Below are 17812 nucleotides of genomic sequence, written 5' to 3'. Positions count from 1 at the left end.
TCTTGTTATTAAGAGGGAAAATGAGATTTCCACTGAGATCAAATCAGCTCTACTCACTAGTACAAAGCATTTGTTCCAAATAAACTGATGCATAAATATTTTTTTCAAAAAGCCTCTTTGGGGCATCTGGCTGGCTCAGTCAGTAGAGCATGCAATTCTTGATCTCAAGGTTGTGAGTTAGAGCCCTACGTTGGGTGTGGCGATTACCCAAAAACAAAATCTTTTAAAAAAAAAAAAAGCGAGCCTCCTAGGAGTTTGGGGAGATGATGGAGAGATGAGGTAAAGCGGAGCCCGGGAGGCAGTCTTTCTGCATAGAGGTCTGGGTATGTCCTGGTGGTTGGCAGCAGCACAGCTGCTAGTTGAATGAGGTGGGGTGTGGTGGACAGAGATGTTCTGGTTCTCTTCTGCCTCATTAGACGCACTGAAATTAGCCTTCAGCCTTGGTGTGTGTCCAGAATGGAGTGCTGTTAAGCTTTAGTCTTAACCTTTGGAACCTACTTAATTGCCATTTCTGGCATTCCTGAACCCTGGTAAAACCCTCTCATTCTTCCCCCCAGGAAGATGCTGAAATTGATAATGCATGCATGAAAATGGAAGTGAGGATAGATTTTCACAATTTTGTTATCTTTTGAAAGCCAACTGTCACATGTCTAGATTAAAGGTTTCGGTATAAAATTTTCTCAAGTGCTTGTTGAAGCCACAGATGCGTGCAGAAATGTTGGAAATAAAAGCTACACAGAGGCACAACAAAGCTTCCATGTTTCAGAAGGTATTCGGAGAGGATTTCTTCAGGCAGCACAAAGGCAAGCTGGATGGCTTCTGTGAGGCTGCGTCATCAGGGACTCCAGCCGGGAGTTGAAGAGGAGACGGGATCACCTTAGTTGCTATTTCAGAAGAAGAGCTTACTAATCTGGGGACCAGTCACCATCTGAGGTGTCCTCCACTGTCTTCAACTGAGTTTCAAGTTAGTACAGTAAATGACCACAGAGGCAATCTGTCAGCCGACAGTGCTCAGGAATAATTATTTCTGCTTTTCAGTGTGATTTGAAAGTTTGGACAACTATGTTTAATAGTTGAGTTTTTAAGTATTTATTTTCAGATACAATCTTATATTCCAGAACTCATTCCAACTCAGCTCAATTTGATTTTAACATGGCCATTTGGTGTTTGGCCATGTATGCTCAGGACATCTTTATGACCTGTGACAGTGGAATGTGTGTTACAGTCCCTATTTCCATCACAGAGAAAGGGAAAATGAGAGGAAACTGCTACTCCAAAATAATTTGGTGGAACTGGAACTCTGAAATCCAAATTTTCTACAGTGGCTCCAGATCCTAAACTATGTACAGACCCGGGTTCTGTTTGAGATCAAATCAACTTGATCAGTTTCTGTGATACTGTATTAATCTGGTTTGCAAGTTGGGTCGTTCATGAGGATAAAAAGATCTTGTTTAAAATTTAGGGCTGATAGGACTCAACTAAGTCCAGGCTCAGTGTTTCCCCTCTAGCATACAACTGAAATACAAATATCACTACCAGGCTAGCATTCCACTTTAGTAAAGGCAGGCATCTCAGCTTCATCTTGCTTTTCAGCGGTAGGAACCAATCTGCGCAGACGCATCCAGGGGTTGTCGTGTGGCTAAGGAAGCTTGGTGATGGTGGAGCTCAAAGATTCCGGAGACAATCCTCAATCTGTGATCTGCATATCACGTTGGTTTGACTGTCCAGCATTGAGGTTTTCTTCAGAAATTACTGCTCTTCTAACTAATGTGTTCACAGTTGCTCAGCTCTCTTCTGTGGATGACTTTTAATTGACCTCGGCCTTGGGAGCTTCCCGCTGAATAAATTGCTGAATATTGAAAGCAAATGAAATCCAAAATAAAACCATCTTGCACTGGGATGAAACATAATTGGTCCTGCTCTATGGGGGGCCGGTAGAGCAAGTATTCTGTTTTCTAAGGCTTCCCCCCCCGCCCAACCTTAAGCCAGTGAGGCAGCAGGACTATGAGGCGAGGTTGAAACGTCGTTTACGATATATACTGATGATTTGGTTCTGTAGTTGTTACTTACATTAAATAGCTTTGTGTTAAAATATTCAATAGCATATCTGGATCTGCATTGTAACCTTGGTGGTTTGTGATAATACCAGAGCCACTGTTTACCCCACAGGGATTTTTAAATCCTAGTTGACTTTGACCAATCCTGCCATTTATTGTTTGCATAGCCTCAGGTCAGACTGGGCTACTTTGGGGCCCAGCTGTAGGGCACTGGCTCATTGTTTAAATTACTGTTTCAGCCCCTAGCTGAGAACTGGAAGGTTTAAGACAACTGAATTAGCCTGATTAAATTTGTGTTTAAAACAAAAGGCAGAGCACCAACTCCTTAGCCTTTTCCCTGCCTCCCCCCAAGTATAAACTAGGTTTTGTTTCCTTGGTTGAGGTAGCATCTGGAATTAAGTAACAAATACTGTGCAGCCTATCCATTCTGCAGTTAGACTGGAAAAGAACCAGCTTTAAGAACACACCTCTTTAGTGGGATCCCAAACTCCTCCAGACAATCCGTGCACTGGATTCTGTGTCTCAACTAATTCAGGCTGACATGAACTTCAAAAAGTCCTGGACAGAACAAGGAGTAGAACTCAAATCATGTGCTAAGTTCCATGTATATACTAAGCCCCACACGTTCCTTCTGCACTACGAAGTTCAAAACTAGAGGCAAGGAGGATGGCTGGCCTCTGTGGGAAAAGTGAAAGGTGAAAGGTTCTTGTTAGGCTGACAGAATGACAAATTGAAGGTCTGTGAGTCCCTTTCATGTCCCAGATTGATCAGTGATAACAAGGCTCAACCACTCATGATAATGAAGCACGTGGGTTTTGCTAGACAATTTCTATACTTGGTTGGGAAGATGACTTGCAGAGAGGCAGCCACCAGTCTGGTGCCTGTGCTTTTATGTGGATAGCGTCAACAGTGAAATGGACTTCTTGCTGGTAGTGCCATAAAACAAGTTAGTTGGAGCTGAAGCTGTAGGTCTAGGTCAGTGCCTCCTGGGTGAGGCAGGAGACGTGAAGATGGTGGGGATGTTATTTTTTTCTATTGTTTTTCCAGCTTTTGCCAAACAAACCTGAAAAGCAGCAAAGTCTGGCCTAGCTGGGGGTTGTAAAAGGGCCGAGGGCTGCCTGAGGAACGCAGGGCTCCACGGAAAGTACTCCCCATTCACTGGCTGACTGTTGCTGTTCAACTTTCCCTGGTCGGGGCCAGAGTCCGCCATTGGAGGCCAGGTCTTGGTGACACTGAGCATTCTCTAGCTCACTACATTTCCCCTTAGTTCGGGATTTCTGTTTTTATTGGCACTGAAATAATGGGCCCAGCCTCACAGGTGAGATCTGTGCAGGGCAGAGGTTGAAATAAGGGGTCTACTTCCAAATGCTAATGTGAATTAGGACATGGGGAGAAATCGGCTCGAATGGAGCCTAGTGCTGCTGAAGTCAAGACAAAGCCAGGCTTCCGCCCCCACCCAAGCAGGTCACCTTGAAGTCTGGTGCTCAGTTAAGCCTGAGGCCTGCTCATCTCGCTGCTGACTCTAGGACCTCTTCTCACTTGTCTGAGGGGTAACAGCTCTTTGACAGGCCTTACTCGAGTCCTCGGATCTTCTTCCTGCCAGAGAAAGCCTTGAAGCTGGAGCACCCACTCCACCTGCCAGCAGCAGAAAGAGGTCAACCCCACAGCCAGTGCTGACCAACTTGGCCCAAAGCCCCAGCTCATCAGCGGGATCCTAGACACAACTGTACGTCTCTCCATAAGGGGGCGTGGGGGAGGGGGTGACAAAAAGGTACTTTCTCAGAGCAGGGGCAGCACGAACGGTAAGATGATTTTTTTTTTCCTCTTAAAAAATTTAAATATGTTAGGTTAAAATTGCAGGATAAAAGTTACAGCCTAATTGTGTACTTAAAAATACACACATTTCTAGAAGAGATACAAAAACATGACTTTTACCTGTCACAATTTACTCTTCTATATATTTGTATTTTTTATCATCATGAATTAAAGTTTTTCAAACTTAATTTTTAGTCTTATTCGTTTTTCAAGAATCTTGCTTTTATCTGGCTTACAGACATTAGCTAATTCCTGATTAGGAAAGAGCTCATCTGATGACAATTTCCAACTAGATGGGGGTTAAAAAACAAAAGCCAGTGTAAACTGAAACAAACTCAGGTTATGAATTCTATTCCATCCCTTGGGATACTCCAGTAGCACCATTAAAGCACTATGGGGCTAAGCCAGGTCACACAGTGGTACACGGGACATTCCATTATGGGGATCAACTAACTGCTTCTGGTCCTAAACCTCGTCCAGTAATTTCACAGGCTGCCAGGTGAGCATTCATTCCTTAGCATTTGCTAGGCACCTACCTCAGCATGTGGTGGCAGATCCAGCAAGCACCCAGCACCTGGAAGCATCCAGCTCTTCGTAGGCTTGATATTAAAGCAGGTTTTCGAAGGGAGAACAGATTCTGTTCACCTCAGCTGGGAGGCTTTCTGATGCCTTAAGCCCTGGAGTCTGGCTTCTTGCTCTAGTTCTGCGGCCCTGCTCTTACGTGCAAGTACCGGGCATGTGTCAGTCTCGTGGATTTCTCGGGTTTTTAGTCCCGGTCATTGGTGTGGCTACTCGCCGATGCTCTGCACCCCTTTGGCAGGTGGGGCCACCAGCGAAAGGACAGCATGCTCAAGATTAAAAATGCATTTTCTCACAGGTGGACAGACAAGGAGCTGGGCCAAGGGACAGCACCTCCACCTAGCCCAGTCCTATGAGAAAGGCCAAAAAGGATTCTGAATCCTTCCTCTGAGGATTCAACTAGCGAACCCTGTTAAGAGGTACCAACACCTGCTTGGAAGGTTTAATATGGTACTTAAGACTTTTGTCTTTCTGAATTCCTCATTGTCAACCTCCCCTTTCTCCACCCACCTTCCCAAGTGAGCTCTGGCTTAGCCACACAATGGCCAGTCCTCCCCTCCTGGGGTCTTTTACTCAGTTTAAATTAAAAGTAGGGAAAAACTGCACTTGAGAGTGAATCATCCATTTTATTTTATTTTATTTTGTCATGTGCTCACAGCATCTCTCTTTCTCTCTCCTCTCCCTGGCAGGTCAGAGATAAATTAAAAATAAAATCTACAAGGAAAATAATTTATAAAAGCACTTCCCAGGCTCATGCCTTCTTTCCCTACTGCTCAGTTAGAATGCCCCCCAGTGGGGAGGAGAATCGGTCCTTCTCTCCCCACAACTCACCCCTCCTAGTCTGGGCTGACTGTACTCCGGAGCCAGGCAGGGGTGGGGGCAGCAGTGGCAAACAGTTAAAAATAAAGACACTGTGGTCCTGGAACCATCTGGCCACCTTGGCGCTCCCCTCTCTGCCTCCCCCAGGCAGTCCTCCTGCCTGGGGCCCTTTGCTAAACTGGGGGTGTAGAGAAGCAGCCTGTGGCCGAGAGCCTGGGGGGGGGTAGGTGCTCTCAAGCCCTCATTACATGCACTTCTCATTCTCCTAGAAAGAAACCAAAAAAAAAAAAAAAAAAGAAAAAGAAAAAGGCAGACAGAGACCTCGGGACAGAGGAGAAAAATCCCAAGTGTTCACACAGTTACACGGAGTCTTTATGGCAAAGAGAACATTTAGCAGCTTTGAATATTGGGGTATCTCCTTTTTACTCAACACAAGCATTCTAGACCCTATAAGTGAAACAGGGCTCAAGCCCTAAAAAAATCAAAGCGCAAGAAATTCTAAAAGGACTAGTTTGTTTTTGTTGCTGGGTTTTGTGGTTTTGTCCTCCAGTGACATGCCCAGTGGTTGGCAGGGGAGGCCTGAGGGAAGGGTCACTCCCCAGTGTTGTGCTGAATACTGCCTGGCTTCTCCACACGCCCTGCCTCAGAGCAGCCCCCCAGAGGCCGCAGGCTCAGCACTAGGGGTGCGCCGGCACCCCAGCTGCAGCAGAGCTCAGGCAGTGGGGAGGGGAGGGGCGGGAAGAGAACAGCATTCGCATGCAGGCTCTGATGGAAACATGGGGGGCCTCAGCTGGGGGGGTGGGAGGAGACGGGACCGGGCACAGAGGGAGATGGAGTGGCCGGGCAGTGAGGGACATGCTTGGTGTTGGGGCTGCTGCAACACGGCATGGGGGCCTCGTGACCCTTTCCTGTTCCCTCTCCTTTTTTGACCCTAGCCCCCCAAGCCAGTGTTGGGTCCCAGTGGCTCCCGTCCAAATGAGAGCATCACAGGACACATCCAAGAGCTCCCCTCTCAGGGCTGCCACAGGGCAGGAGCTGAAAGACCCACAAAGCCCCTCCCAGATTCCGCCTTGTGTTCCACCCTCCCCTGGGGTGAAGTGGGGTTTACTCATGCATAGGGCCTAGGCCCACCTCAAACCTGCCGCCTGGTATCCTGGCCAGAGCCAACCTTAACCTGTCCTTTGATTTTCTTCCCGCTTTGATTTTTTTGGGGTTTTTTTAGTCCCTCTTCCTTCCTTCCTTGCTTCCAGGAATGAGACTTTCTACGACTTTCCTCTCACAAGATCCGCCCCCCCTTTACCCTCGCCTCGGTCGGCCTCCAGCAATGCCAGCACCACCCCTTCTCTCAGAGGACACAGTAGGGGTGAGGACCCTGTCCACCCAAACGGTCTGGCTGCTTCCGCACCCCCCAACCCCCCCTACGGCGGGAAGCCGAGCCAGACAGCGCCTGCGCCCTCCTCTTCCTGTCCACTGACCCGCAGTTCATCCCATCTGAAAAGATCTACTGGATAAGAAGGCATTCAAGTCCCCACTGTAGGTCCAGGTCCAGGCCCAGCCCTTCTCCAGTTTCCATCCCAGTGAGCGTCAACCCCCCTTTCCTCCCCAGGCTCACTTTCTTCGGTCCTTTGGCTTCCTCTCCTGTCGCCGGGCCTGCTGGTCGGCCAGGGTGCGGGGGATGAGGAGGACACTGCCGTCCCCGGCATACTGGAGTGCGTACTGGCTGGGCGAGTAGGGTCGCCCGTTCTCATCCCGCAGCCGCCCGAACACCTCCTGGTACAGGCTCTGGACCTTCTGCTTCATCTGCCGCAAGGACCGGAGGAACTCCACCTTCTCCCGCAGCAGCCGGGCTTTATCGCGCTGCAGGTCCTCCACGTCCCGCTCCAGGTTCAGGATGGTGTCCAGCTTGCGCTTGCGGCAGTTCTGCGCCGCCATCTTGTTCTTGCCCCGGCGCCGGATGTCGCGGATGAGGCTCAGCTGGGCCTCGCTCAGCTGGTATTTGGACAGCAGCTCATTGAACTCCTCCACTGGCAGGTTGATGATTTTGTCATTGGTGAAGGGGATCTTCATGGCTCGGGCTCGATGCTCATCCCGGCTCATCTGCTTGTCTAGGAAGTCGGCCTGCTTCTCCTTGCTGCTTTTCTTGAGGGTGCCGGGCGCTGGCAGCTCAGCTGAGTCGAGGGCGCTGGGCGCCATGTTGTACGTGTGGTTGTGGCCCACGTGCTCCAAGTAGGGCAGGCAGGAGAGCTGGGCCGGGTCCTGGTAGCTCATGCGGCAGAACTTGGAATACTCGGGCTGGTAACCCACAGCGCCCTCAGCCTCTTCCAGATCCAGGGTCTCAGAGTCAGAGCTGTAGCCAACGGCGCCTTCCTCAGAAAAGGAGGAAGAAGCCGACGAGGACGCAGAGGAGGAGGACGACGAGGACGACGACGACGAGGAGGACGAGGAGGAGGACGAGGAGCTGCCTTCGGAGCTGCTCAGGGAGGAAGGGCTATGGCTGGAGTCCAAGGAGAGGCCTGAGTCAGAGTCAAACTCCTCTTCGAGCTGGGAGGCCTGCACGGGGTTGAAGCCCTCCTCGATGGCCAGGTCCATCAGGCTGATCTCGTCCAGCATGGCTTCGTCCAACAGGCCCCCCAGCGGGTCGGGCAGCTCGGGGCCGGCCGTGTCGTTGGCAGAGCCGTTGAGCTGAGCCGGAAAGAAGAGGCCCGCCAGGTTGGTGGAGCCAAAGGTGGAGTTGAGGCTGGTGGAATTGCTGGGGACCAGCGGGAGCAGCGTGGAGCCGCCGGCCACAGGCAGGCTCTCCACCTCGGGACTGAAGAGTGAGAAGTCCTGGCTGCAGCCCCCCAGGGATGCCTGATGCAGGCTGACATTCTGATTGATGGGGGTGTTGGGGGCAAGGCTGTAGTTGGTGCTCAGGGGGTCTCCAGGAGGGGCACTGTACAGGATCTCACTCGCCGAAGTGTTCACTTCCATGGCCTGGCGGGGGGCGGTGGGGGGGGGGGGGAGAAGAGCGTCACCGTTCACTCCGCGCAGACTTCCCCCCCCCCCGGGGACTGGCGGGGAGGGGGGGCTCCCACCAGGAGGCACCCGACACAGGCACAGCTGCACGGGTGGAAAGGCAAGAGACTGGAATCCAGAGCCCAGGGTCTACTCCTGGCCCTGCTCGATCCACCAGACCTACTAGGACCTGGCAGAGAAGGTCCTCCCTGTGGAGCCCACCCCAACGCAGGGCTGACCAGCTCCCGGCTGTGTTTGGCCAGACTCCCCCACCTTGGAGGGAGAGGAAAGAAAGGAAAAACACCCAACCCCGCCTACCTCTCCTCAGTGTAAAATCCGCACAGCGAAAGGAACACCCAGCCTTGGAGGGAGAAAACCTAGCTGTACCACTTTGCTGTGTGACCAAGGGCACATCACTCAACCTCTCTGAGCTTCAATTTCCTCACCTTTAAAATAACAAAGGGCTGACTAGATGACCGTAAGGGGCAAGAGAGCTGGCGCCGGCTGCAAAAACGCACCACACGAATGTCCGGTTTTAGAAATGCTAAAGCTGGAAGCATTCGGTCATTTGATTATCTACCTAAAGGGAAGGAAGAAGGCATACCTAGGGGACAGTCCTGTTTTAGAAGGCCTAGCCCTGGGCTTCTAACCCAAACCCCACTCCTGACTGTACCCCGTACCCCAAGGAGACAGCCAGACAACGACCTCTCAGCGTCCCCACTTTACTATGGATCAGAGAACGACTCCGTTCTCTTCCCAGCGGTGAAAAAGCAGCTGAATGCGAACACCCCCCACCCCCACCCCCGGTCCGAGAGCTCTGTGTCCTGCTCTGGTAATCCTACCTGCATTTCCATGATGGACATGAGATCTTGCCACTGCTGCTCCAAATCGAATGGCGACTCCGTCCCCGTCAGGAGAGGAGACAAGAGGTGGTTCTGAAGACCTGGGGGCTCACTCTCACTAGGCACTGCTTCTGTTATGCTGGAAATGTCTGCTGGAAACTAGGGCAAAACACAAAAGGCTTTAACGGGGGGGAAGGCAAGACCACCGTCGCATTCCTCCCAGAGACTACCGGCTGAGGTTCTGTCTCTTCCTTCCTCTGAATTCAGCCCCGCAGCCAGGAGCAGGCCACACCGGGCGCTGGCCCCTCGGGCAGCCAGCACAGAGACCCACGGCGTGCAGGCTGCCCTGCTGGCTCGGTGGGCTCTCCCTGGAGTCCTGCTCACCTCAGCATTCTCCCCAAAGGGGCAGGTGGCCTCCAGCAGCCTAAGGCACTCTTCCAGGGACAGGGCCGTCTGGTCCTCCCCACCAGGCACCTGTGGCAACAGCAACCGTAAGTCTGACTGACCTGGGCCTTGGCTGCCTGCAGGCCAAAGCCTCTTCCCCAGCCTTTTGAAGGGGGAAGCTGAAGGAGGGCCGCAAGGGCTACAGGCCCACACTCTCCCTCTGTGCCCGGGCTGATGGCTGCCCCTGCGTCCCAACCTCCAGGGAAGAAAAGAGGAAAAGTGGAAGAGTCCTGATGCAAACAGGAAGCTGCTAGGTGCTTTGCCTCCTCCGTGCTGTTCGTTACCAAGGCCTGGCCCCTCTGCTTCTGTTGCTCATCCACTCCCCCTTCCTCAGCCCAAGTGACTTAGAGACCCCAACCCAAAAGATACATTCGGGTTCATCCCACAGAAGCGGCCTTCTCTAAGGAGAAGTTTCTAGAAGTGGGCAGAGGTGGGGGTACCTGTGCAGGGAAGCTCTCCCCAGTTTCTCCATCCACTAGCAGGTTTCGCGCCAGAGCTTCTGCACCCTCGCCTGACCAGGTGTCGTCCTGCTCCGCTCCATCGCAAAGGTCCTTATCCACATCCTGCTCCTTCTGGCGATGACTATAGTCAAAAATCTCACGCCCAGCCCCCAGGTCAATATCCTGTCGCCAAAGGATGTCAATCAGATCTATGTCCTGAAAGACAGATCACCGTGACTTTAGCTCTCGGATCCAGCGGTCTTTCCTAGCATCACTCCAATTAGTCCCAGGAGTGGGGAGCAGCTCTCCCAGCCTCTGTCTCCTCCATACCAACAAGGCTTCATTCATCCATTTCCAGATACCAGCCTCCAAAAAACAAAAAAAAAAATAAAAAAACCACAAGAGCTAGCAAAAATTACCAGCATGATCAACCCCATACAAGCCTGTGGGCTCAGGACCAGAAACACAGCCAGGCCAAAAGGCAGGGCCACCTCACCGCTACACAAGAAAGAAGGGGGAAGCAGGAGACACTTCTCATTCTGGGAACAAGAATCCCTTCAAACTTGGGTTTGTAGGATGCTGGCCAGGCCAGGCAAGGGCGAACTGTCATGCAGAATTGCTTCGTGGTGGCCAGGCTTGCATCAGCCTATGGTGCCATTTCATTTGCATAAAGGGGTGGGGTGGGCCAGAGAGGAAAATCCCTGCATTTGCAACCACCTGCTGCAACCAATGGCAACGACAGGCTGCCTCCAGACCTTCCTAGAGCCATTCCCCTTCCCTGGCTGAGGCCAAGAGTAAGGCTGGACACCCAAAGCCCAGGCTCACCTCAAGATCCATCCCTGCCAGAATTCCCACTCTCAGCTGATCCTAGCAGGCTGCCTCTGTCCCAGGAGAGCCTCAGGCAGTCAGATGATCCTCACTGGGCACCCCACCCCTGCCAAGGCCGGCCCCCGGTGTCCCCTCACACCAGCACTCTCACTCCCTTCCTCACCACACCCCAGGACTCACTGGCGCTCCGTCAGTCAACCCACTCAAGGACATGGGCCCCATCACCGCTCAGCCACAGCTGCCACCTCAGGGACCAAAATTCCTCCTTCCCACTCTACCCTGGTGGCTCCTGATCAGTTCCTGCACCAAATGCCACCCCCAGAGCCACCAGCATAGAACCCCAATAAATAAGAGCCATTTGGGCTTCCTACACATGCCATTCCCCTGTGGCTGAAGAAATCCTGAACTCTTGCCTTCCATTCAGAGGTTTTTTAAAAAAGCACTTTCCAGAAAGCAATATCCTTACATGAGACCCACCTCCCCAGCTCTGACCAGGTACCCCTTTCCCACCGTAACCCTCCCAGATCCCAAGACCTCCCAGGTGTACCTCTCCCTTCAGTCTCCCCACATACACCAACCTGAACAGAAGCCCTGGACCCAGGAGCAGAGGGGGGCTGGGCCACCCGGTGCCCAGCCAGCAAAGAGTTAAGGGGCCGGCTCCCTTTGGCATGGCCCCCACCACTGTGAGAGCTGCGGTCCAGGCGGGTCATGGTCTGCGAGAAGAGCCCCAGGGCAGCTGGTGCCGGGAAGCCGGACAGGGGGCTGCAAGGAGCTCTTGGCTTGCAGGGAGCACACCAGGCTGGAAGGGTGGCCCCTTGCTAGCTCCGAGGGGCCCGAGGAGGGTGCCCCGCCCGTGCAGCTGCCTGGGCGGCCCAGCCCAGCCCCCTTCCTCCATCCTCAAGCAGCCCCCTCCCACCTCACAACCCCAGTTCCACTCAGGCACCCGGCAGCCCCCACCCTGAGCTCACCGCAGAGGCTGCAGTGAGATGGGACTCCCACCCCATGCTCCGTGCTCAAGCTGCAGAGGAGAGCCAGCTCCCTCCAGGGCCTAGCCTCCCGCTCCTCCCTCTCTCCCCCTCCCCACGCCCCCCAAACTTGTTACCTAGGCTGCAGCAAGGAGCCAATCCCCTCCCCCTCCCACCCCGCAGGTCACTGCTGAGGCTGCGGAGAGCCAATCCCCTCCCCCAGGTCAGCAGCTGGGCTGCGGAAAGAGCCAATCCCCTCCCACTGTCGTTACCTAGGCTGCGACGAGAGCCAATCTCCTCCCCCAAGTCTCCGCTGGAGATGCGGAAGGAGCCAATCCCCTCCCACCGCCTGTTACCTAGCTGCAGCCGGGAGCCAATCTCTGCACCAGGGCAGCTGGAGAAGCTGCCGCAAGGAACCAGCCCATCCCTGGGCCGCCTCCGTCTCCTCAAGGAGACGCACCCAGGGGCGGGCAGCCCCACCCAGCCCAGTCAGCCAGCCGGGGTGGCGCAGTGAGAGAGCCCTGGGGGGGGGGAGGGAAGGGGTGCCACTCTCCCTCCTGTCGCATCCTGCTTCCCCAGCCCACTCAGGACTGGGCAGAAACCACTCCCGCAGCTTCTCGGGAAATCTAGTTCTTCCCTGGAAGTGGAAGGAGTTTTCCTGTTCCTCAGCAGGGCTGCAGCCGCTCGTCCTGAAGCCTAAGGATCGCAAGCTGAGGCCAGGCCTGCTGTGAGCCAGGGGCTCTGTTCCCCCGACCCCAGGCCAGAGGAGACGAAGGAGTGCTGGCCAGGGCTCACCCCAGGCAGAAAGGAGCCTCGGGCCTGAAGGCCAACCCTGAAGGAGCCGCACACGTGCGCCATGCTCCCCCTTCACTCCAGCTTCGTTCAAGAGCTTCTCCCCCCGGACCCCTGGTCCACATCTCTAACGCCAGGAGAACACCACCCACAGAATCAGGAGCACAGTTCCAACATCCAACCTCACTGCTGCACCCCTCGAGCCTAAGGTCAGGTCAGGGACAGTATGTTCTCCTTGGTCACAGAATGCTCCTCGCCAGGAGAGAGTTGTACCCAAGCCACCCCCTGCTCTGGGCGGAGTGCCAGCCTCCAGGGGAATCCTATCCCCGGCAAGGGCCTGGGCTAGGGCTGTCCATGGAACCGGCCTCGCAGCGGGGGAGTGCTGCCCCCCGGGGGGAGAATACCAGCTCCAGCAGCGCCTGTCACATGCTCTGGACCTGGGTATTTTTATCCCTGAGTTGCTGAGGAAATGTTGTTCTAGACACGTAATAATTCTCCCTTCCCCCACACCCAGCCTAGGACCCTAACGCTGACCCACCCCCAACCCCCAAAGGAAGCAGAGAAGACCTGGGGTCAGGGACAGCACAACCTTCATGAAGGCCAAGAAATAGAAGAAAGCAGGGTCAAAGTCTCATCCCATTCTGCCCCAACCCATCGAACCATATCCAAACTTCCCACTCCAACCCAGGAGAGCTCCCAACAAGAAGAGGAATGGAGCTTAACCTGCAGAGTTCCGAGGAGTGAGCCCAGTTACACACCCCACCCCTTGGGGAGCTACATCAGGACAGAAGGACGGAAGAGGAAGCTGGGAGGCATACTTCTTCAGACCACCATGCCAAGACTGAAGCCCATTTGAAAGAAAAGAACAGAGGAAGCAGAAAAAAGGCAAAGTTCCCAGTGGCACTGGAAGAATCTAAGAACTGAAGCACTGTAAGGTAAGGAATGCTCACAGCTCCCGTGCTCAGATAATTCTAGTCTTTCTCAAAGCAGATCCAGTGAGGCAGCTGAGCAGAGAGCAGCCCTGGCACTACAGATGTGTGGGGCCAGATCCATCTGACATCTGGGGGCTGTCCTGTGCTTTTTAGTAAGTTTTGCAGCATCCCTGGCTTCTCCCCACCAACGGCACCTCTTCCAGTTGTGACAACCAAAACTGTCTCTAGACATGGCCATCTATCCCCTGGACGGGCAAAATCGTCCCCAGTTGAACACCACTGGCCCAGAAAAAGCCACAAGCTCTGACAGGCACTAACATTCAAAGAAATGAGCTCAGAAACAGGCTCAAATGCAGGACAAGAGGCAAAACCTGGTCTGACTGGTGGGCGGAAAAGAGCCAAGATCTGCAGCCCCTCTATAACTTTTTACATACCCTACCCCCGCTCCCCAGGACTCAGCTCTGGAAAACCCAGACCAGTGCAATCCAGCCTTAGCCTTCCCTTTCCTAATGGCCAGGACAATGCAGCAGGCTTTTCTCAAGCTCCTTAAGGCTAAGTGGCAAGCCCAGGCCAAACACAGAGCTCAAAGTGGTTTTATCATCATGCTAGTGAGGTGGGAGCAGCAGGAACCATTCACATCGTTAAAGGCTTTCTGTTCCACCCAGAACAGTGTGTCAGCCACGTGTCAGGAGCTACAGATCTCTGACAGCTCAGAGCAAGCTGACTTAAGCAGCGAATGCAGTTTCTCTTCTAGCTCCCAGCCCTCTCCTCCCTACTCCCTACTCCCTGCAGCAGGCCTTTAAGCAAGGAATGGGAGCCTTGGCCCTCTCCTGGCCAAGAATAGCCATCTAAATCTACCCCTTGGCTCAAGCCCAGGAGAGCCGACTTATCAAGGACCTTACAACAACAGGCCCGAACACAAAGGAGAACTTCAGGCTATGCTAGTGTGTTTTGATATGGGGGGAGGTACAAGGCAAAAGTCCACAAAGTATTTGTGTCTTAGCAACAGATACACACGGCACCAAAGCCCATCACAACACCACTCCCTCCCCCACCCTGGGGCCTCCAGCAGTCATGTTGAAATCCAAGCAGTAAACACGCTGGCATGTTCTAGGAACCTCCCACTGCCCTGACGGTACATTTAGAGGTGGGTCAATGGTTCAACACAAGGAAATGCTCCCAGCCCCCAATCCTGGTCAGACAATTCAGCTCATTCCCGTCAAAGAACAATGCCTGAGATGCCCCCCGCCCCGCAAACCACTCTCGTTCTTTACAGGGGTTAGTACTGACCTCGCCCCTTCAGGACCAAGACCAGCCCCCGCCCCCCAGAAACCCCAAACCCTTCTTACCCACCCCGACGTGTGGTCACTAACCTCTTTGGTTAGGTCTCCACTGACTGGAGGGGCTACAGCTCCCAAATCCTCCAAATCTTCACTGAATCCCTGCTCCGTTTCGCTTTCTCGCACCCCGTTGTCTGGGCCTGTCACATCCTGGAGGCCACTGGAACTCTCGAGGGTGAGGCCTGAGCTGGGCTGGCTGCCAGAGACAGACCCCTCTGGATCCCGGTGGACCAGCCAGGCGTTTACCTCAGTGGTCGGCACCTGGAACCTGTCCAGGGCCCTCACCTGACTGAGGAGCCGCCGGGCAGTGAAGTAATTGTCCAGGTCTATGCTCTTGGGGTGGATACCATAGCCATCCAAGGTATTCCTCAGGTTGTGGAACTGGGTCTGAGTATAGGCAGAACTGGGCCCCAGGATGATCTCCCGGAGCGGGGGAAGCTGTGAGGTCAGGTAAGTATCCACGTCCACCCGCACCCCAATCAAACTCAGCAGAATGGTGAACTGGAGGAGTCCTTCCGTTAAGTATTTCTTCAGAGAAAGCATTGCTGAAGGACCAGAATGTTTATGCTTTTTGGTTTTTAAATCTTCCAAAAGACAAATCAAGGCCACTGCTCTGCTGCTCCAGCCAGCAAGTTACCCTCCTCAGTGCCAAACCCTGTATCCCACCCTGGCAGAACACAGGGGCTGAGCTCCCGGATGGCCTCAGAGGAAAGCACACCCTGTGAAGCCAAGGCCACTCTCCAGACCACATTCACTTTTCCCTTCTCAGCACCTCACCTCAGCATGTACAACTGTTGCTAACCCAGTCCAGGCCCTCAGGGCCCACGTGACTTACTGTCTCCACAGTCCACATACAGTCACTTCCTCACTCACATTAGTTGTCCTCTCTGTAGATTCCACCGCAGGCTGTTCTCAGGAACAGCTGATGGGTTGGTTTTGTTTTTTGTTTTTTTCCTTCTCCCTAAGGTTTATTTTCTTTGGCTGGAGCTACAAGCCTTTTGTCTTGGGTCAGAGTGTCCCGCCTCCTCCACACTTACCAGGGGGGTTTCCAGAGAAACCTGAAATGGGAATCACAAGAGCAACAGGATAAGATTCCAGAATTTTCACACCATGATCAAGGCAGAAGGCAGGAAACACGTTCAAATTCCACTTTCATATTTTATTGAAAAATAAGTCAATTATTTTACTCCCAAAGAAATGAAAACCAAAAATCTGTTATAGGGAGAACAACTACGAAAGGAAAATATTGCTCACAAAGGATCTCCGTTTCTGGATACTAAATTTGTAATACCCTAAAAGGTAGCTTGTTTTGGATAAGCAGATAATGCCCGGGGCATCCAAAATATTTTACATGTTGTCTGATTTACCAACCCTCCCCCACCCCATCCACACACTACCCAGCTTCTATTTTTAGCATGAGAAGCCCATTTCCTAACTTAAAGAAAAGTTGTATCCTCCATCTCTCAAGAGAAAACTGCCTACAATCCCTGTCCCTTCCTGTTTTAAAGGGAAGGGAGAAACTATTAATGGGAGAAGTGTGTAAAAGGACATGAGGGCTACGTTCAGGACACCACCTCACGAAATAATGTCTTTTGTTTTCCCAACTTTAAAATATGGTTTCCCTTTCCTCTCTCTCACATTAAAAGGGGGAAGGGGGACTGAGAGGGCTTTGGGGGGGGGCAGGGAGCAGTGAGGCAGGAGGATTATTCGACCCAGAATTTGTGATAGGCAGGTTTTATTTTCATTAATATGACCTTCTGAGCCTAAGCAGGATAAGGCCAAGTTCTCAACCTAGATAGCAAAGTGGGGAGGGAGTAAACCTGCCTTTCAGTTTCTGGTCTCTACTTTTGCGCTTCCATTAACCTCACAGACCAAGACATAACTCTCCTCTTCACTGTTGTGACCCAGCTACCAACTTCATCCCAACGGGGAAGAGGGACACACGGACGGACGGACGGACGCACACACACACACTCCTTATTTGGTTAAAGTAAACACAACTGCGACTCAGAATTCCTGCTTACACTACCCTCCCGTTCTCACGCCAATTTATTACTAAAACCTCCCAAGAGACAATTAAGTTCCAGAAACCGGACAAGGCCCCTTAAAGACGGAGTAAGGCTACAGGCCTCTGGTCTGAGCCCGGTCCCACCCCGCCCCGGATACCCGAGTCCGGCCGGGACCAAGTCGCCATGCCCGCTGTCGGTGCCTCGGCTTCTAGCCTTCTGGGGCAACAGCGAACAAGTGCGACTCAGGCGGCCTTGACCCACCCTCACAGCCAAACCCCACCCCGCCCTCCGTCCCGATGGCCCCACCCCGCTCCAGGCCTGGGCCTCACACCACGCCTTCTCGTGCCCTCAGCCCTCCCCAGTCCAACCCACCCCGGAGCTAGCTTTCTCAACGGCCTCGCGGCCCCTCCCTGCCAAGCCGAGGCCCGGGCCCGACGCGAACCCCGCTCGCCTGCCCGTTCCCGCCTCCAGCCCCCTGCCCCTGGGCTCCACCCCGCCGCCCTTCACCCCACAAGCCTCGTTCCCGCGGCGCTGCGCCCGCCACCCCCGCCCCCACGTCGGGGAAAGGAATATGCCGGATACCCGCTGCAGAGCTCGGCGTCCGCCGCTGCCGCCACAGCAGGCCCTCAGCCCGAGTCCCGGCCTTGCCGCCGCCACCGCCGGCCGGCCTGGAGCTCCCCAGCCTCCGCTTCCCTCCCCGCCCCCTCCTTCCACCTCCCACCTCATTCGGAAGCCCGCCCTCCGCGTCCTTCCTAGGACCACGTTTCTCCAATCAACGAGCCGGGACCGCGGCCGTCGCCGGATGTCATTTTGATTGACAGCCGAAAGAGCCCAATGGCTGAGTGTGCCTCCTCCTCCCTCTCCCGATTTCCCAAGACTGACATGGCCCACAGCCCAGTGGGCGCATAGACCCGCCCCGCGGCGTGGGCTCACCAGTAAGGGGCGAAGGCCCTACA

At 53.7% G+C, this 17812-nt stretch overlaps 1 protein-coding gene and 1 long non-coding RNA gene across 6 annotated transcripts; both read right to left on the bottom strand.

Annotated features, from left to right (window-relative positions):
• Positions 1-1065: 1065 nt before the first annotated feature.
• LOC148163463 (uncharacterized) lies at positions 1066-3885 on the bottom strand. The gene is made up of 3 exons (XR_015769350.1): positions 3527-3885; positions 2525-2615; positions 1066-1849 (listed from the first exon to the last, which is right to left on the bottom strand). It is a non-coding gene; the product is annotated as an uncharacterized LOC148163463 (long non-coding RNA).
• A 1172-nt stretch (positions 3886-5057) lies between these two features.
• Positions 5058-17540, bottom strand: NFE2L1 (NFE2 like bZIP transcription factor 1). Of its 5 annotated transcripts, none has more exons than XM_028089823.2 (6): positions 17439-17540; positions 14881-15905; positions 9991-10206; positions 9491-9580; positions 9107-9265; positions 5058-8243 (listed from the first exon to the last, which is right to left on the bottom strand). In XM_028089823.2, the coding sequence occupies exons 2-6, from the start codon at positions 15388-15390 to the stop codon at positions 6879-6881; spliced, it is 2340 nt and encodes a 779-aa protein (XP_027945624.1). In that variant the 5' UTR covers positions 15391-15905; positions 17439-17540; the 3' UTR covers positions 5058-6878. The 5 variants fall into 5 exon arrangements, with proteins under 5 accessions (XP_027945624.1, XP_027945627.1, XP_027945626.1 ...); XM_028089826.2 differs by having other exon boundaries at positions 9991-10173; XM_028089825.2 differs by lacking the exon at positions 17439-17540 and adding an exon at positions 17014-17082.
• Between the last annotated feature and the right edge of the window lie 272 nt (positions 17541-17812).

Source organism: Eumetopias jubatus, unplaced genomic scaffold (genome assembly GCF_037043125.1).
Source record: "Eumetopias jubatus isolate StellerSeaLion01/CBP00866 unplaced genomic scaffold, mEumJub1_p1.0 scaffold_10, whole genome shotgun sequence".
NCBI classification, from domain to species: domain Eukaryota; kingdom Metazoa; phylum Chordata; class Mammalia; order Carnivora; family Otariidae; genus Eumetopias; species Eumetopias jubatus.
Note: the sequence above shows the minus strand (reverse complement) of the source record. Positions and strands in the feature narration are given on the sequence as shown.

Excerpts from the sequence above, each read along its gene's own strand:
- NFE2L1 (XM_028089823.2), bottom strand. The coding sequence starts at position 15,390 with ATGCTTTCTCTGAAGAAATACTTAACGGAAGGACTCCTCCAGTTCACC. Across the intron at positions 10,207-14,880 it reads GTGGAGACCTAACCAAAGAG|GACATAGATCTGATTGACAT; the intron begins GTTAGTGACCAC and ends TCTGTCTTTCAG. Across the intron at positions 9,581-9,990 it reads GGGAGAGCTTCCCTGCACAG|GTGCCTGGTGGGGAGGACCA; the intron begins GTACCCCCACCT and ends CTGTTGCCACAG.